This window comes from Hippocampus comes, unplaced genomic scaffold (assembly GCF_001891065.2).
Source record: "Hippocampus comes isolate QL1 unplaced genomic scaffold, H_comes_QL1_v1.1 scaffold153, whole genome shotgun sequence".
NCBI lineage: Eukaryota > Metazoa > Chordata > Actinopteri > Syngnathiformes > Syngnathidae > Hippocampus > Hippocampus comes.
Window position 1 is genome coordinate 312,194 of NW_017805991.1, and position 20,414 is coordinate 332,607.

Sequence of the window (20,414 nt, forward strand, 5' to 3'; positions counted from 1 at the left end):
AGTCAGGTAAATCCCCAATAAACATGAACTGTGCACCAAATCAAATCAACATATCCTATGGGTCTGAGATAAACAACATGAATACTAAAATACAATTTTTGCACACATAAGAACAATTACGAGTCCCTCCTAAACTTTGCACGTTTTATTTCCACACTGAAGGTTCCTTGCTACCTCACTGAATCTTGCAGATGAGGGAAGAGGCAATGCAAAAATGGAAGAAATAAAAGAAAACATTTCAGCTCACGTTGACACTTTAAATAATGATTCATAGTCTTCTTGAGTCTTTAGACATCACCTTTCAAATTTGTTGTCCTAATATGTTAATTGAGACTTTCATTAAATCATCAGCAAATGGCTCTATGACAAAAACCCAGACACAAATTGTTCCAGTCTGGTTGTTTATTCAGAATAACGTCAGATATATATTGCAAACGAGCAATGTACACACGAATTGTACTGCAACTTTGCTCAAACGCTGAAGGTTGCCCAGAAAACAAACTTGCAATATTTCAATGTGCAAGAAGAAATAAACAAAGAAAAAGATTTAATATGACTGTTATGACTATATGAATCCCGAGTGGATTTGATTATTTCCCAGCACTCTCATATGAATACAGTAGGTCATAAAAAAACATGCCTCACTCAGAAAAATACATTTTAAAACAAATGCTCACTCCAAATGCGCAAAAGTAACCTGTTCCCTTGGCCTACACTCGCTTTTCTTCATCCATTCCCTGCTGTGCTGCAAACCATCTCAGTGCCTCTTGATGGGCTTGCAGAATATTGTGAGCTCTGCGCAGTGTAGAAGAGACATTTACTGCATACTTTTGGTCACAAGCGGGAACGAGAATGACGGCTGAGGTAGAGAAGAAAAGGCAGAACAAAGGCAAAAGAAGGTGAGAAATAAATGTAGTGATCCTTTCAGGAAATGTGCATCTTAAGGAAAAGGCACTTGGAAAATTGGGAACTAAAGGCGAAAAATACTGCAAACGGAAACGGTTTGGTTTCAGTTAAAATAAAGACACATAACGAAAAACAAAGAATAAGGCAGGCGAAGAAGAAAAGCCCTTAACATATTTGAAGAGGAAGTAGCCTCATAGGGTTAAAATACTTCACGTTGGCAATCAAAATAATGGTGTTAAAACAAACAAACAAAAAAAGGCATCTCAAGCAGGCATATAAAGTGATGCATAGCCTTTAGAGCAACATATGCCAGTCAGTGATTCAACTCGTACAAAAACCCTTCATAGTATAAACAGTATCATTGCTGGAGGCCTAACTTGTAGTGGTATTACATCCTTACACTCCAACTGGGTGGTGTGTCACATTGTCTGATTACACAACAGTAATAGTTGTGTTTTTTGTGTAGTCAAGGCATAACGTCCTTGTGACCTGATAAACTGGTCTTTTAAAAAACGTCTCTCAAGGGATATATTGTGTTGGAGTGACGAGTTGTTGTGCACCCAAAAGCACTGGGGGAAAAAAATACTGAGGAGTGGGAATGGAGTGCTTTTATGGTCAGTGGTCCGAGGCCAATATGGCTTAAGGAAAAAGGTTCCTGTAGTCCTTTGTTTGAGAGAATGACCCATCTATTGGCTGTACTACAGCTCGAAGAGAAAAAAAAAAAACATACTTGTTTTGCATCGAAAAAAAAAAAAAAGAACCTCCAGAGTGCTTCAGGCAATGTCTACTTCCTGCCTGTTAGTGGTGCGTTTACACAGATGAGGGCAGGGGTGTTATGGAGGATGACAGTGGTCATTGTCATATAAACGTTTATAAAAGTTCAGAGTTGTCCCTTTGTTTGCTCGATCCCAGTGCTGGAGTACACCATGCCCAAAAAGTTCAGGATACTGGACTTCTGGGTGAAATTTCAAGATGATCCTCATATGCATTACAGCCTTTAAACTTGTAGAGAGTTTCGGATTAAGTGCACAGACAATGGTTGGATAATGGTTATAATGCAGTTCAGATACATCCTGAAATCTCACCTCAAAGCCCAAGATCGCAAACTTTTTTTGAGTAGTGGATATATGTCAGTGCTATGGAAAGATTCAACGGGGGTGTTCTTCTCATGTAGTCGCCAGAGAATTTACTTCATATTGAAGGCCAGCAGGGGTCGCTCTTCCCTCCTCTGCCAGGGACTCTTCTTCTCCTCTCCATCCTCAGGTGGTGCGTCATCCTCTGGGGAGGCAGAGAGCAGCGTGCAGTCGTTCCTGAGAGTCACGCCGTAGTCGGGCTGCGTCATGGCAGGAGAAGCGGGTGAGGGGGAAGAAACTGATGGTGGTTCCGTGTGAATTTGTACGCTCTCCGCTTCTCCCTTGACAGACTGGATGGACCCCAAATTGCTGTCCCGGGAGGTGTACTTGAAGGGCTCCTTGCTGCCCGTCCCCTCCAGATCATCCACGTACACCAGCTGAGTGAAGGCTGTGGTTGGTGTTGTGCTCTTGGACAACTCCTTCTCCATTTCTTGCTCCTCCTGCTCCACGTCCCGTACCCTGTGACCCGCTCTGGGCTCATTCAGGTCCACGCCGGAGTCTAAGCTTGCGTCGTTGCCGCTGCCATGCCTCCGCCCGCTGCCTTGTGGGCCTCCTGCGCTTGTGGCGTTACTGTGGCAACCAGCCCGCTGGAGGTCAATGTAGGAGTGGCGGATGTGAGCGTTAGAGCGGCCGTCCAGTGAGACGAACCAGGCTCTTGGGTGTGGCAGAGGCTTGCCTCCTCTGAGCTCCATTAACGTCTTTTCCGCCAATAGGGTGTCTTCGCTATTTATCTCCACCAGACCCGTTTCTCCGAGCGCTCCTGGAATGGACACCAGCTTCTCTTCTTCATCCTGCTTGGCAGGGCGTGGCACGCAGTCTTTGGGGGTTTGTCCTGAGGACTGTGAGGCATTGAGCTCAGCCTGGATGGTCTCCAGGTCACTCTGCTCGTCCGTCTGCAGCAGGAGGGCCTGACCTGACAGGGGGTGCTCACCAGGCAGGCGCATGTAGTGAGCGGGGATGACCAGTGTGGGCCGGACTCTCGGGTAGGTTTCGCCACCACTTAGCAGGTCCACGGAGGCGCAGCACAGCAGCTGGCCCGGCCGGGCGAGCGAGGGGGGCCGCTCCAGGTGGTCAACGGAGCGGGAGAGAGGGTAGTCAGGGGCTCTGCACTCACCTCCCTCCCCTCTGGAGGGGGAGTGAGGGGGCGAAGAAGGGGAGATGACAACACCGCTCAGTTGATGTTCTGACAATTGGTCGTGCCTGGCTGGTGATAGTCCGTCGGATATGTGGTTGCCGGACGAGCAGACGGAGACATACGACTGGCGGTAGCCTCGGTCGGTTCCGCACGACATGGCTGACTTGAACTGCATAGTCTCGGCCGACTGACGGTAGTCTCTACTGCGAGGTGTCAGATTGCCGAGGGACGAGCCGTGATGGCTGTTGCCCAGCGAAGAGCGGCTGTGCTTGCTCTGCTGGATCAGGTTGTGCGTGTGGGGATCGTCACCGCGCTCGTAGGAGGACGGCTTCAGCATCGGCGTGGTCATGTCGGCCTCTGTCGCTGTGGAAACAAGCTCCAACTGCACCTGAGGAGAAAAATAGTCAACATGCAAATTGGAGTTGAATGAGACTACATTTAAAATCCCAAACTGAATTCACTGCTAAAGATAGAGTGAAGACAACCTAGCAGAGAAGTCCAAATACCAACCTCGTTGCTGATGAGGTTGAGGTGGGACATGGAGGTCGCTTGATCCCTCTTGCTGCCGTCCAAACCGGAGGACAGTGTGAGCTTACGGTGAGAGCTCCGAGGTTTCAAACAACGGCGTCTGCTCAACACAGACACAGAAAACAGGAACTGGTTCATGATACATGATTATTATTTGCTCAATCGATTTATTAATGTTAGTGACGTTGACTGTGTTTTAAGAAACAATGCAGCCAAGCAGTCACAAATATATACCATGTTTTCAAAGTGACTAATCTATGTACAAGATGGTCAAATAAACAAAGAAAAAAAACAATATGAGACTCGCAGTTGTGAGGCAGAACTTCCCAGGCCTTATATTCGAGGTCCATATATTGTACTCATCATAAGGGTTCTTTTCAGCCTTGCTTTGTCTGGTCCTTCACCGAGGACCTGTTTGCCATTGGTGACCCTCCCAGGGGTATAAAGCCTCAGACAACTTAGCTCCTCGGATCGTTGGGATACACAAGCCCCTCCCACCATGGGAAGGTGACGGCTCACGGTAGGGCACCCGGTAATAAAACAGGGCAAAGTGTCTATCACAATCATGAAATATAGCAGAGGGTAAGAAGACAAACCTGCAGTAGTACAGGAGGACGCAGAGCAAACACAGCAGAATGAGTGCCATGCCTCCAAGAATGGCCAATAGAAACATAGTGTGGTACATGCTGATGTCTTTCACAAACAGTAGACCTATTGGAAGGAGAAGAGGCAATCATGAAGAAAAAAGAAAATTCCAAAACATCATGGCTAAGGATAAAATTGTTTTCTAAATCAATTTTTGGAGGAAAATTTTGATTTGAGGGACAGTACCTGTATGTGTCAAACCACAGTGGCTCTTACCTGACTTAGGTGGCAACGTGGCGGCCACCCAGTATCCCAGCTGAGGAGCGATGTAGGTCAGGATTAGCTGGTTGTTCTCCCTCTGAACATGGCCCCAACTGCTCTTAATCCAGGAACCTGCACAAACGCACGTGATTACATCTTGGAGAGTATTTTATCATCAGTTCCGATGCACTGGAAATACCTTTAAGACCTTTACACAAGGATCCATTGACACATTTCAAGGACCAATACTCCAAATGCTCATTGAAACCTTGTTGAGGACGTTACCGTGGCACTACGTGTCCACAGGGAGGCAGTATCCTACTAAAAGTCAGGGAGTCAAAAAGCCTGCAAAGCTTCAACTGGCAAAGGCTGATGGCTTCCCATTGGTCCATGTGATACATGCAACGAAATTGAAAAACGGAAGGGTAGAGGGAATTTTGTTTGACCCGGTAGATCAGTTTTGCCCAAACCTGGTCCTCGCGGGCCATTGTACTGCGTGTTTTATGGCTCCCTCTCCAACATACCTGGTTGAAATTATTAGGGTAATTCGCAGGCTTCTCCAGAGTTTGCTGATGAGCTAATCGTTCGAATTGTGCGTGTTGGAGGGAGACATATAACACCCACGACCTGTTCTGGACATGCCTGGTGTAGATTTGCACCTCAAATTTACGGGGCCCACACTAAGAAGGAAAAAATATATCCATACATGATGCACAATACGAGAAAAAAGTTACTTTTTTCTGGAAAAAGCATTTGCATTTTCTAAAATAGTTACAGCGCCTCCGATGTAATTTATTTTTCACAGTGTAGCACTGATTTTAAATAAAACAAGTCATTTGAACCTGATGGAAAAAAGAGGAACAATGAGCTACAATCTGTGTTTGTTGGGATATTAGGAGACTCAAGCACTCATTGATCTATAAGGAGAGAGGAAACCAAAGAGGATAGAGAAATTTCCAAAACATAGCAAATGGGGGGGACACGACCAACAGGGGACAAATGGAAGTACAGATAATGGCGAGAAGAAAAGGGAGATACTATGTGACTCAGCACCTCCAGCAAAACACACACACACACACACACACACACACACACACACACACACACACACACACACACACACACACACACACACACACACACACACATACATCACTGAGTCATGTGACCAGCCCTGCCCGCACTCACCCTGGTTCTGTCTGAATCGTTTCCACGGGGGAGGCTTCCCTTGCCTGCCTCACTTGGTTAATATCAAAGATTCTTGGTGCCATGTTTCTTTTCAACACATGGTCAGCTAAGTGCATGCTTGCCTGATCTATTAATAAACAGAGGCTGGGCTGCAGCACGAGACAAACAGGTTTTCAAGTGATTAAGTGTGTGTGTGTGTGTGTGTGTGTGTGTGTGTGTGTGTGTGTGTGTGTGTGTGTGTGTGTTGGGAACCTTTTACCGTGCTCATGTATTCCTCCAACCGTCTAAAACGTGTTTCCTTTATGTCCTCATTTCAACCGATGCATTACCACAAACAGGCGCATAGTTGCTCGGCGAAACTCAATCAGGTGTCAAGTGACTCTTGTTTTGTTATTTATTTGGCGCGGTTGCTAGGGAACGAGGGATGTAGCCCACGGAGGGGTCTTGGGATGGCTTCTGTTGTGGAAATACTGCAAGCATGTGCGTAGGCTACAAACGTGCATGTGTTCTTTGCCATTCTAACAAAGTGCCTTTTGAAGCGTTGGATCTTTGAAACGAAAAAGCCATGAGATGCTCAGGGCGAAAGAATAAAGACTAACATCTATAATTTCCCTATGAAATGGTTGAAACAGTATCACACGGGGGTGCCTTGACATACGAGTGACCCACCGAGCCTTTATTAGGCTGTTTTTATGCTTTAACCCCAGAGCAAGAATTTGAGATGCAGATGCTTCTCATTTCCTATTCGGGGAAAAGTCAGCCAGTAACGGGAATTTTCTCTGTTACCAGACACTATTGTTCACACATGGACATTATATTATTTACTTATTTATTAATGCCCGCTGAATGCATTTAAACTAGTTGCTGACCAAAACAGCAGCACACAGTTGAATTAAAGTTCGCAATGTATTGCCTACACATAATTAAACAGACACCTTTTATCCGGACTATTTGAGGTGATTGTCTGCATCCATGTTTATGCTCTGGGTAGCCACGTGACATTTTTGTTCCACCCAATCTGCTTGAGTTAGTGTTTTTTTTTTTTGTTTTTTTTGCTGAATTTCACTGCAACTGCCCTTTTTGTTTGGTTTTCAATGACGTTTCACTTGACATAAATTGTACAAATAAAGGCCTCCCCCAACAGATGACTCCCCCTCTCCATCTGCAGTTGAGTAAATAAATGCCCCAGCCGGCCCTATTTGCTGAGGTGCACTATGCAAACACCGATCCATAGTGTGTAAGCAGCGTCCTTTGTAGATTATAATGTTCTGCAACAAGAGTTGTGGGAGCTGTTGAGTTTTCAAGCTTAGGCTGAGCATTGCAGACATGTTTGACTCAAAACGTGATGTCATCATTGACTCTCTGACCAGCATGTGCAGGTGTGTCACACTGCAGGGACTGCTGAAAACTCATGTGTGGGGCTGAGGGGGCTTGGGCTGGGTTTGCATAAACTTGCCTTGTGCAGTCAGATTTGAGATATGGTTGCTCAGTATGATACGGCTTAAGTGACACCAAGCTGACAGACATTAATAGAGGAGCGAAACATTCAAAGCAAGATCAGCCTAATGTGAAGAGACTCTACTTTTGGGCACACCCACAATTTATCATTTTCAACATTCACTGGTGAAAAAGGGAATCATTTTTGTTATTCTGTGACACTATGAAACAAACGTATGTCCTGAAACAGCAACATTCCAAATAAAGTCTGCAAGTGTGAAGCAAAGAACATAAATTATATGGCAAACAAGATACAGTCGAGGCAGTTAAAAAGAAGTTGAAGGGGGAACTTTTAAAAAACTAATTAATCGCAAAATGTTTCATAATTAACCGCGATCAATCGCATTTTCCAACTGCAATTTTCTACAAAGTTTGTAATCAATATTTACTTGAGTAAAATCTTGAAATTAATGTAAAAATCAGCAAATATAAAGTACCATTATATTTAGATTCCATGGCTGTTCTAACAGCTTACTTTGATCCTTGAATACAATTGTTATCCAGTAAAATACAACTGTTGAACGACACTCCAAAGACGTAAACTAAAATAGTATTTGAATTTGGCTTTCCAAAGTGCACAAAATTTGACTACAAAGTTCGCAGAGGTCAGCTGCCACAGGAAGTAAATAAAACAGTGAACTGAATTAATTTTTTTCAACACTTTATCGAGTGTAAATTCATCTTCAATGTTAACGCTTCAATTTTGACAGCCAGAATATATTTACATTGTTCCCAAGAGGGCAAGAGTAAGCTTGAACCAATCGTAACTTGATTTTGTTTCACTTAAATTGAAATGGCATTTGTGGTTGTAATTGTTGAAAGACAAGAAGTCACAATCATACTAAACTATTGACTTGTCACTGGTTTGAAACAGGAGAGCCATTATTTTGCCCCCCATAACGTTCAAAGGAGTTACACCACAGTGATGGAGCAATTATTGTATGTTATGCTTTGACCTCTGAAGCACTTCAAAGGCAATGATTAATGCATCACAGCAATCCGCAAAAATGCAATGCAAATACGCCAACTCGAGGATGTGAGCTGTATTTAAATGGCATCATATGTCAGAGGGTTTCCTGTCGTTATTTCTTTATGACTTTGTGAATACACTAATTCATTGCTCCACCTCACCGCCACAGTCTGTGATTTGGTCGCAGAGTACAAGCATGTGATTTGCATTTTCCTGCTTTTCCAGTTGACTGACTAAATCAGCCTTAACAGTAATTAAAATAAATATGTCTACACTGCAATGCTTTCAGGGAGGATGCAGATATTTATTTCTGAAAAAATCCATACGAGACATCCGACCTCGTGCTTGGAACAGCAGTAAGCTTCCATGGGTGTGTGTGTGTGTGTGTGTGTGTGTTTCTGTCAGGACGTACCCAAACGTGGCTCAAATCTCCAAGCGGAGACGTGATCATTTTCCTTCAGGCCACTGTCTGCAGGCAGGGGAACGGAGACTGTGATTGGCTCATTCACCTGCAGCTCCAGCCCGTCACTGGCCAATAGGTGGACGGAGACGGCCGCCACAGGAGTCAGCTCCGGCCGCTTCTCTGCTCCTGTGAGGCGGGATAGGGTGAGGTGGGGGTTTAGTAACATAAAGCAGCATGGATAAAGGAGAGATGTCAGAAGGGTAAGACAGACAGGAAAGAAAACAAGGGAAGGGCAGGAAAGAAGGCGAAGAGTGGGGAAAAAAAACGAAAAAACGTGAGGTTGAAGTGTCACAAAGTGCAAGTATGTCTGTAGGGAGTGGGGTGTCTTTTGAAGGCTATTCAAGCAGAAGGAGCAAGAAGCACACGCACACTTTTCAACCTTTGCAGATAATGACCAGGATGACTACAAATTTACTTAGATACATGCAAGATATGCTTTCAAAACTGTTTCCAACTCATTCTCGCCCTTAAGAAACAACGTGGACGAGTAGACTTGAAGCAAATTACATGAATTAAAAAAATAAATAAATAATCTTTTTTTTTTCTTTCAAACATTGTACAACTATACACAAGGAACTTTGTGTACATGTCTGTCTTGACCGATTGTGCTGGCTTACAACCTAATGTATGTTTTATTACCAAATGTCAGCATCACGTAAACATGTCCAATTAAATATTAATATCAAACCTAGTCCGGTTGAGTCAAATATGACAAATTTGTATTTCTGATCTCAGCCTACAATTCTGAAAAAGACGTACGAAGAACAAAATAAGTTACTTATTCTTTTTTTACATTCGCAATTGAAAATGGAAACGATACACGGTTTATGCAGGCATGAGGCTGATGATGAAATGAAGAAAGCACACAGGGGATATTGTGTTTCAGAGGGTCTTATAGACTAGATGCTACTATCTCGCCTCTCCTCTATACTTCCCAACTCAACTCCCACTCTTACTCCCACTCAGCAGCACTCCATTTTGTCATAATCCTCTTTTTGACCCTCTCTGTCTTTTGCACTTACCAGTGCCGTTGTCGGCAGGGACCTGCAGGTAGGGAAAGTGCTGGATCTCCGAGGGGGAGTCGGCCACCGTGAGTAGTGCGGTCAAATTGGCATAGGAAGTGTTGACAGGAAGAGTCAAGGTTCGACGCTGGAAATGAACACTGGGCTGGCGCCTAAATCCTTGCAGGGGGACACGAATACTGATGTCATACACTTGTTTGGGGGGACAAAAACACATTAGAAGAAGCAGGTCTTTCTTTTTCCGAAGATAACATTTTATTAGCTCTTATTTATACACTGAACACGGTGTTTTGTGTTTTCATTGCCCATTCTGCGTTATCATTTGCGCCCCATGGAGTATTTTTTTTTTTTAAACATCAATTGTTCGTATTGTTTTTTTTTTTTTTTTTACGTCACATCAGGACATTGATCACTCCAACAACAAAGCAATTATTTGTTCTGTCGCCATGTCTTGCATCTTTTAAATGAATATCAATAAGATTTTATAAATAGCAGAAATAGTAAACTGCTGCCTGGCTCGGCAAAGTGATATCACTGTGGTCCGACAGAACATTCCTGAGCTGTGAGCACATGTATCCAGCTGTGAAAGAGTGCTGGTATTTTTTTTTTTTGGTGATGATTCTGGACTGCACAGTTGATATCAAATATCGGTTGAGGTTGCTGCATTCTGTGACCTGGTCTGTCTATAAGGAAACAACCTTGTTTCTGTTCATTTTGCATCCCCTTCTTCAACTCCTGCCCCCCCCCCCTCGTGTTCCTCCTTCTGTTGGACACTTTTACCCATCCCCCCGTTTTCTCAACCTGCTCCACCCATATCCCCACTTTCCAGCACAGATTGGATCATCTTCCCCCTCTTTTCCCCCCTCCATTTCATTCTTTTTTTCCCTCTTGTGCCACACGCCAAGGTTTAACTCTCCCCAGGGCTCGCCTTGTCGAGACAAACATTTAGAAGCGTCTCAGACAGGACATAAACTACCCTGCGGGCAACAGTTTACATGTTAATGGTGTCTGTACACTTATTGTGCATCTGGGAAGTCCATGCTTTAAACGACTCCCTGTCAGTCCAAAAATACAAAAGAGTCAGCAAACAAAAGACAAAATATTTGATCTTGTCTGATTGAAAAATCCCCTTCTAATACAATTGCACACATATTCAAATGGTAATGACATTATTTGTTTGCAGAGCGGCACGGGACTTAAAAATGAAATACTGAACACTTGAGACCCGTGTTGACAAGAGTCCCAGTAATACATAGGCAATGTTACCTTTAATGTAATACACTCATGTGGACAAAAACAAATAATAGTTTCGCCTGCAAGTGACTCAGTAAGCTGCAGTAATGTTCCTCGATTTTTCACAGAAGACAAAGAATATATGGCTCAGAGTAGTATTATATGATCCATCTGCCTGTGTTGATATGGACTTTCTTGCTGAAATATCTACTGTTTAACGCTTTATAAGACTACCGCACAGATGCTGTTTCTTATCCCATCTATGGTGTTTTGCATTGCTTGCTAGCATTGGGCAAAGCGGGCTTTGTCAAAGGTAAAACTATGTGATATAATGTGTAGTTGTCTTTGTTACGTTTAGTTTGACAGTAAAACATCAATTGGAGCTGCATTAAACACCTTCTTTTTTGAAGTATTGTTGTGAAGTTATTCAGGTTGAGCTCACTTTGAACAGGCAACACTTCTATATTTAATTTTTGCCCACAACCTAAAGAAAAAAAAAACGTATTTCACAACCAAAGGCTCACTGAGTCTTAAAATCTTCTCCAAAATGGACAGGGTGCCTAATAACACGGGTCGCCTTGTGTAAGAGTTCCAAAATCTGTGAATGCTGTTGTTTGACTTCGATGAGGGGCCCGCTTGACTGACTGATGTTGTGCAGACACGCTGCTTATATAGAGCAAAGGCGGACTTAACTTAGGACAGCATGCAGATGTTAAAATGGAAAGGGCGGGCGTGAAAGAGGACGCTTAAGGCTTGCCCACAGTAGATGTATATAGTATCTGGTACGTGCATTGTGCAAAACAACATTCCAAAAATGGCACCTACGAAGAGACACGCTTACGAAGCACAGTTTAACTACCAAGCTACAAGTTATGCTAGTGTGCACTGTGCATGCATGTTACCGTATTTTTTAAGATAGCATACATTATACCATGCCTGCGTCCAATAATACAAAGAGTCTTGTGTATGTGTTAAAGACAGAAACGGTACCAGTAAATGACACTACGCCTTTTAATACGGTATGCCGTATGGTCGTGAAAATATGGTAAATAAAACAACTGAATGACAGCTGGTATTTGAAAAACTCAGTCAGGACAGTATGAAAGGTAGCAACATTTATACATGCAAACTCCCAGAAACTACTTTACTTACACTCAACAAGACATCGGGTTGGTTGGAAAACCAAAAATGGCGCTTGATTTACCTTGAAAATCCGACACGATCTCCACCACATCTTCATAGACTGTCAGAGTAGCGGCTCTCTCTGGTAGAAGATTCAGGCTAATGGAGGAAAACACTGGAAGATGGACAACAAGTGGACAGAATGCATTAACTGCTTCTACCTGACTATAACTCACTGATTACTATCAGACATAACAAGTCATTAAAGCAACTTTATACATTTTTAATTAAGCCTGCTTCCTGTCAGCAGCAGCACAGGACACAAGCCTGACTCGGCAAACTGCACTTCTTGTGTTACTCTGCCTTCCTTCCTTTCACTCCTCCATTGTTCCTAACTGGTAAGCGTGATAAACCAATTGGCTGGCGTTCCCGTTGGTTTAGAACACCCCCCAGCACCATCACCACTACCACCACACACAATTATTCCCTACCACAAAGCACTTTAACTCGCGCATGCTATCGCACGGCGACCCCTTTGGGAGATGAGCGTGTGTCTGTGAAAGGGAGACTTAAGCAACTCCCCTCACTGGCTTTTTGGCAGAGAGTAGAATAAATTAGTCATGAAGTGGGCCACTCGTTAGCTTAGACACCTGGTATGAACCCACACATTCAACTGGCAGCACATGAGGTGGTGAGCAATAAACCGGTCTGCTATATTTGACACATACCAGGGAGTCGGGAGGGTGTCCACGGCACAGAGTTTGGAACGTATCCGTGTTTGGTTGCGGTGATGACCAGCGGGGTGCCCAGGCGGTATGGGAAGCGCAGGTAAACGTTGCCGTCTGCCAGTGAGGTTTCCGTGGTTACCAAAGTGTGGTTGGCAAAGAGCTGTATGGATGCTCCTTCCAGAGGCTGGTGAGTGCTGGCATCACTGAGGCGGACCTTCAGAGTCACTTCTGCGAACGCAAGACGACTAATCAGATTGCATGTCTTTTTGTTACTGGAGTCATCACAAGGCGCAATTTATATACAAATGCTGTACTACATGTTGATAGCATGAAAGCAATGCCTTAGACAGAAGTTTGGTTGGTTGTCCTGCCCTTTGGCTCCAGTCTACAGAGAATGCATTCCACAACTCAACCTGGTGACAATTTCCTGGATTCCGACTAAAGCAACTTCCTCTCAAAAACAATGGACCGTTTCCCTTCATCAAACATGAACCGCTGCATACAAAAACAAAAACATCTCTCAGAAAAGCAGTTAATGTATGAAATAAAATCTTAGCAACACATGTCTCAGACTGTCATCGCTCTCGAGGGACATTAACATATGGAATCGAGGCCTAAAGACAATACAGTGAACCCCTGTTTATTGTGGCGAATACGATATATCCCTCCATTTGTTATCCAGAGACAATTTAAGAAAAGCTATTTTTTTAATACCAAAGCTTTACTTCTCCCACACAGTTTTAAGTTATTAAAACAAAATTCTTAAATTCTTTCAGAATTATTCAAATTTAATCTATGGTTGATATCTGATGGCCGCAGATCACTCAGCTCGGCCTTTCTCAATGACCCCTTTATGAGCATATAATTTCCTGAAAACTATCATGATAAACACTATTGATGTTTTTTTTAATGCTGCTGATATTATTAGCACATTTAAAATTTTGCATTTTCTTTTTAAGAGCATTTTTTTATTCTCAAGAATTTTAAACATTGGCATTAAAATAGTGAACATTATTTCAGATAAATTAAAAAATATGCATCGCAGAACACACCTCTATTTTCTTTGGTAGCGCTTGTTTGATCATTGGCTGCTGATTGACCCATGGTAACCTTTCAATTAGGCTGAAAGGTTTTTCCACTCCTTGACCCTAATCATGCATACCTCCCCCATACGAAAGCACATCTGAATTTTGTCTGTTTCTTGTGAGCTCACCTTCAGCACTGTGCACACAAACTCTGGATGAACACCCCTCCCCCGTTCCAAGATCCCACGGTGGAACAGTAACCACTCTGACAATGTTTGTGTGAGTTCAACCAGAGTGCACTCTGGGCCTAAAAACAGAGCTGCTCAAAATCATATACAGTATTTGTTGAGATCAAGTTTTATGGTTCTACACACTGTGAGATTGGACAAACTAAAAGCCTGACAACTTTGCCAGAGGCGCGGAGGGAAGACCAGGTCCCCTGTGCCCACTTTTTGACCTTTCCCTCCATTCTTCCCTCTCTTACATTTAAGCAAGCAAGGCAGAGGCTTGGAAGAGCACAAAGAGAGCGCTGGAAACTCCAAACTGCATCTCCACTTGGTGAGTGTCACGACCTCACTTCCTGTTCCATTCCCAGTGATCTGTTGTTAGGGGTACCAGCTGCACTCACTTTAAAAAACACTCCCCTGGGAGAGCCCGGAATGACAGGCAAGAACTCACAAATGCAACACACCCCTCCCAGCTCTCATTCAATAAATCAGCAATGGGGTGACATCATTGTTAAACAAGCTACGCATCGCCTCTGTGTTCTGTCATGGGGGGAAAAGGAAGCCCGAAGAACAACTACAAAGCAGAAGACCTTGCCCACTCCATATCATTGTGGATTTGAGCACCATATGGAGAAAAACAGCATAAAAAGACTGTCCAATTATCACATGGAACAAACGCCAAGAGCTGCAAGATGGCAATGTGTGTTTGTATAAGAGTACAAAAGAAAATGAGGGACACATGGGGAGAAAATGGGGTGGCAGAAAGAGTTTGACATGAGCATTTACTGGCATACTTAGTGTTTTATATGTGTGGCCTAGATGTGGTATTCATTCAAGTAAATAGAATCATGACTTGCGTAACTACTCCGCTAGAATAGGTTAGAACTCGCAGTGGTTTATACTTTGAGTTCTTACAATTTTGGTTGACATCACTACTGAAGGAACTGAACTTTGTCGTAAACCGAGGAACCCCTTGTCATTAACGTACCGCATTTTCCGCACTATAAGGTCCACCTTCAATAAATGGCCTATTTTAAAACAGTTTTCATATATAGGGCGCACAGAATAGAAGCTACAATAGTGGCTGCGGTTGCATTATGCATCCACTAGATGGAGCTACTTTAAAGGAAATACAATACAATATTGAATCCTTTTAAGTGTGCCTTATCGTGCAGAAATAACAGTACTTACAAAAACAACTGAAAACACCATAAATTGGTGTCTGTGATATGTGAATGAAGACTTTGGTAACTGTTTTCAAAAGGTTCACACTTTCAGGCTCAGTAAAGCAGCTGTCATGCAAATGAACTGCCAAAACAACATAGTTTGTTTTAATCTGTTTCCACTTTAAGCCTGTCCCGGATTCCAAAGTTTACAATTGGTGAAGTTGCTGCCTTTAAAGCGGCCGAGCCAACTTTTTTTTGTACAACAAAGCAGACGGTGTCCAGCCAAACAGCTAACACAAACAAACCACCCTACACTGCCTGAATTTGTCCTGCACGCCCATTGACCTTGCTATGATCATACAAGCTGAAGCAAAAGGAATATTCTGTCCCTGTTCTAATGTTCAAACTAGGAGTGTGCGCTATGGCCAAAATTTCATATGTGCATATTTTTGCCAAGTATCGCTATAACGATATGATAACAACAGTACTATGGGTTCAGTGAAAATTAAGCATTTTTTAAAGAAAAAAATATAAATCCAAAAGGATGTAGAAGGTGTTGTTTTTGTATTAGAATTTACTAACAACCATCAAAAGTAACAAAGTCAGCAATAAATTAAAAACAATGATATTAACATTGTACTGCAACTGTGCTTTAGTGACAAAAAATGTTACGCTACAACAGAAGTGTTATGTTTGCTTGTGTCTGTTAACTGCATCAACATGTGTGTTGTTGACCAATTTGCCCATGGACAAATCTAGTAAGGATAAGCAGTTTAGAAAATGGATGGATGTGTTATGTGACTTGGAGGCTGCAGGGGTGATCTCCCCTTTGCCAATGACGATGGTTGTGTTTGCTCTGGTGCATTACATGCCGATGTCATATGTGGACTCCAAGCGATATGAACTATGCCAGCCTGGATCACGTTTTGAAGCTCCCAACACAATATGTTGCATTGTATGAAATGCAAGTTGCTCTGGAAAAAGGACGTGGGGGGATAATCATGAGCAAAGTGTGGCTTTACCGAAAGTACCGGCAAGTTCTCCACTGTCTGGCAATTGTGAAATTATAAATATGGTCACATAATGTTGTAATAGGCAATATATGTGTACTGACAGCACATGGCTGTCGCTAACATGGAAGGTCACATGACTGATATCGCCCTAATTTTGATGTTAATACTTGAGAATGTTCAGCTCTCGATCATGATACGATAATGATATAACACCCAGCACTAGTTCTAACATCAACTTCAAATACAGTTTAAAAAAAAAAAGCAGAATTATTTGGCTACTCAGGCTTCATTTCCAAACTACAAAACAAAATGTTATGAAATAGAGAGAGATCAAATTTTGGTTGGCTAAAATGTTAGCTGGACTGTTTTGAGGAAGGCACCATAATGCAAATTATCAACCAAAGTGATGATTCAACCATATAGTTGTTTTTTTTTCTAAACAAATGTAATCAAATACCTTTAATACCACAATCCTCACCCGTCAAGACGAACATTAGTGTGGTTCGTCATCCATTGTAGGTGTTCAATGAATTTTAATGCATGTGATTGCCTGCTCAATCGCCCAATTACCTTTGACATGAGGGTACAGGATTATCAATCAAGGCATGATTAACAAAAATACTTTTCATAAGTCACCTTTTTGCTAATCTCTTGTGACCACGCTATCAGTTATAGCACCGAGAAAGGACAAATAGTAGAGGTTGATCCGGCTATTTTCCCCTCATCAGGATTAAAAGAAAGGACAGGAATCAATGGTTGATCCCATTAACTCAGCAGGGGACAGGGTGGTGTGCTTACATCATCAGGCCAGGTGATTGAGTGGCCCTTATTCCTCTAGCCCGAACACATTCCACTTTGTTATCCATATTAAACCGAAGAATTTGTAAAACCTGTTGAGTTTTGGACATGTCACTTAGATGACCTTAAATTATGTTTACACCAACATCTGGTGACTGATATCCAACTGATGACATGATTTGATTGGTTGTTCACGTCCTAGCAAGAACCCATCAACTGTTTGCAGATGTCAGTGTGTTGCAGATGATACGACATACCTGTTATGGGTAGCGGTACACTTATTGAGATCTTTAGCGAAGGGTAAAACTCAGAGATGTTCGATACGTTTTTTTTTCTCCAGACTGATACCGGTACGAATATTCTCCCTTTGAGAACTCACAGGTCTCGAGTTCCAATACCTCTAGTACTTTTGATCAATAAAATTTCATATAACATAATGCAAATTAAATGTGAACAAAGACCTTTCTTTCCGACGCACTTGATGATTTGCCGATGTGTCCAAATTGCTGCAATATGAAACCCAACTGGGGGTGTTCCAATCCAATATCGATATTGGTTGGACATCAGCCAACCAGTATCTGATTATATCGGTCTAAATCCAAAATTGCCTCGATTATCATTCCTATACAAACATTTCTAAACAATTCCAGACTCCGCTTCTGCTCTTCTATCCGGCAAAAAAAACCATTCTGAATGTACCGAAGTCAACTTGAATTGTCATTTTGCACTTCAAAGAGTAAAATTGTTTTCAAATGACTTCATTAAGGTTATTTCTCAGGGTCCTTTAATTTATTTTGTATTTTATTCAAATTCATATTCTCATGCTTGAGGTTGAATTGATGAAACGCAAATGTTTGGAAGGATTGTCTTATTTTCTCATACCTACTGTTGCTGACTATTGTTCTTTCAATAGTATCACTTGATCAAGTCTCTTCTAACATCCATCCATCCACCCATTTTTTTAATCCGCGTATCCTCACGAGGGTGCTGGAGCCTATTCCAGCTGTCTCCGGGCAGTAGGCGGGGTACACCCTGAATTTGCTGCCAGCCAATCGCAGGGCACACATAGAAGAACAACCATTCGAGCTCACACAGACACCTCGGGACAATTTAGAGCATAGGTGTCCTCGAGGGCTATTTTCCCGCATTTTTCCACCTCACCCTTTTGCAACACACCTGATTCAAATGATCATCAGCAAGGTCTGCAGAAGCCTGCTATCGATCCAGTTCATTTGAATCAAGTGTGTTGCAACAAGGAGAGATGGAAAGCATGCAGGACTGGAGTTTGACACCTGTGATTTAGAGTGTTCCATTAATCTGCCATGCATGTTTTTGGAATGGGTGAGGAAACTAGAGAACCCAGACGAAACCCAAGCAGGCATAAGGAGAACATGCAAACTCCACACAACAAGGCCGGAGCCGGAATCAAACCCTATACCTCTGCACTGTGAGGCGTGCGTCTTAATGGGTCTTAAACAATATCACATGGTAGACTAAATGTAAACAAGGTAAACTGTTACATTTGATTAGCCACATCTTTTAAGCAGGAGTTAACTTGCAAGTGCATTTTGGTGAATGAGAAGCTTTGACAACATATATGACTTTCCATTGATCAAGAAATAAGCAGCAGGTCACCATCCTCGGATCTGCACAATAAGATTGAACATCTCAGTCAATGCCTCCCACATAAATTAAATAGATAAACAAACCAAAATAGGCCTAGTTAAAAGTTTGGCTCCATCAAAGGGAGATGACTTGTAGGCTGATCACAAAGCTGGACATGAAGCAAAAACTGTGAACAAGTTTTCTCAGCCTCCAGCTAGCCTGGCTAACATTAAGCTAGCTAAGTTTGCGTCCTATCAGCATCCCGCCAGGCTAGCGGTACCATTAGCCTCCGAAACTACGAGCCACTCGCTTTCTTTAGAAGGGTCAAAGTGGACCAAGATGTTCGACCTGAGTCTTTACCTTCCTCCGACGTTTTGCTGGAGCCTTCTGAAACGAGCAATCCGAGAACGAAGAATACAAGCACGGTGGTCCAACTCCCTTCACCTTCCAAAGCCCGCATCATTGCAGATGGGAATATCAACGGCAAAAGAAATAAATTTTTAAAAAGCAAAGCAGCTCCCGAATCTCTTTGGCTTTGACAAACTCAACAAACGCCCACATCGGCGTTTTCTCCAATTAGTCGGTAAAGGCGGCGCCACTCCATGTTTTAGCAGAATCAGCAGTACCACATTAAAGCAGTTTTTGTCTCCCGTGGCGCATCCACACCCCCTCTTCTTAGCTCTCTTTTTCATCGACGAGTCAGGGTCAGAGAGAGAGGCAGCCCTGAGCCTCAGAGCCACATGCCCTCCCAAAAAAAACAGCACCAACAGGCGGCTACATCCAACGGAAGACTCGCTGACGTTTAAAGAACTCCGGCGCCCCTTGCTGGCAGAACGCAGTGTTCTACACACTAGTCATTTTTATACTGGGGTCGTTCAAAGCCTGTTAAAACTTTTTACTCGGAATTCTCAAACAGGGTTGAAGTAGAAGTTCAATCTACCATCAGTGGTTTCATCTAAAGTGGATTTTGTGGAGGCCCATGAAAATCAGTGATTCCATCTCAAGTGGGTACTATCTTGGTGTTGAAAACACCAATCCTGGACACTTTGAACTTTATTTAGTCATATTTTTACCAATATTATTTTTCAGAAAAGTTCTCAATTTAGAGTAGGTGTAGTGTACGGTCTGATACGTGTGGAAAATTTGAACGCCATTTTGTTTTTGTGGCAATTGAAGCCCATCAAATTCATTGATATCATCCGAAGTGAATGTAAAACTGTATAGGCGTTGAAAACGTAAATGTTGGACTCTTTCAATTTAATACATTACAGTTTTTGCCAATCGGATTTTTCTTGAAATGTCTATTTTGGCACATGAAAAAAAATATTTCATTAAATAATAAAAATGACATTTCATTAGGTACATGTCAAATATTGCAGTAACATTGATATCGCTATATTCAATACTGTGCAATCACATACGGAATGTTTTTCCAATATCGAGCAGCCCGAGTGCGCGAGAACAGCCAATTCAAGACAAACAGGAGACAGAATGTTTTTTTATTGAGCACAGGAGCCCCCCGACATATCTTGAATGCGGTGCTCAATGAAGCAGATGTCATTACTCAACTAGTCATGCCGAGGGAGATGAGAAAAGAGAACCGGTGTCACCAACCTTGCCCACGTACTTAAAAAATGTGAATTCTCTGAACTGTTTTTAATCAAGAATGAGAAGAATATATTTGTTATACGTCTTTTGAATACTTGAAGACCTTTTTAGTGGAAAACAGTAGTGCATGCGTTGGAGACACACAATCTCCAGGGGTCCTCGCATAAAATGAGTTTGAAACCCCTGGCGTGGAACATGAGA

The 20,414-nt window shown here is 42.6% G+C and overlaps 1 protein-coding gene across 1 annotated transcript; it reads right to left on the bottom strand.

The window, feature by feature from the left end:
- Positions 1-384: 384 nt before the first annotated feature.
- Positions 385-19,420, bottom strand: fam171a1 (family with sequence similarity 171 member A1). Its single transcript, XM_019892083.1, has 9 exons — positions 18,966-19,420; positions 12,772-12,999; positions 12,126-12,218; positions 9,689-9,847; positions 8,616-8,792; positions 4,564-4,680; positions 4,299-4,413; positions 3,685-3,802; positions 385-3,562 (listed from the first exon to the last, which is right to left on the bottom strand). Exons 1-9 carry the CDS (start codon positions 19,066-19,068, stop codon positions 2,093-2,095), a joined length of 2,580 nt encoding a protein of 859 aa, XP_019747642.1. The 5' UTR covers positions 19,069-19,420; the 3' UTR covers positions 385-2,092.
- Positions 19,421-20,414: the final 994 nt, after the last annotated feature.

Coding starts and splice junctions, on each gene's coding strand:
- fam171a1 (XM_019892083.1), bottom strand. CDS start 19,068: ATGATGCGGGCTTTGGAAGGTGAAGGGAGTTGGACCACCGTGCTTGTA. Junction 12,219..12,771: donor GACACCCTCCCGACTCCCTG/GTATGTGTCAAA, acceptor TCCATCTTCCAG/TGTTTTCCTCCATTAGCCTG. Junction 8,793..9,688: donor CCCTGCCGACAACGGCACTG/GTAAGTGCAAAA, acceptor CCCGCCTCACAG/GAGCAGAGAAGCGGCCGGAG.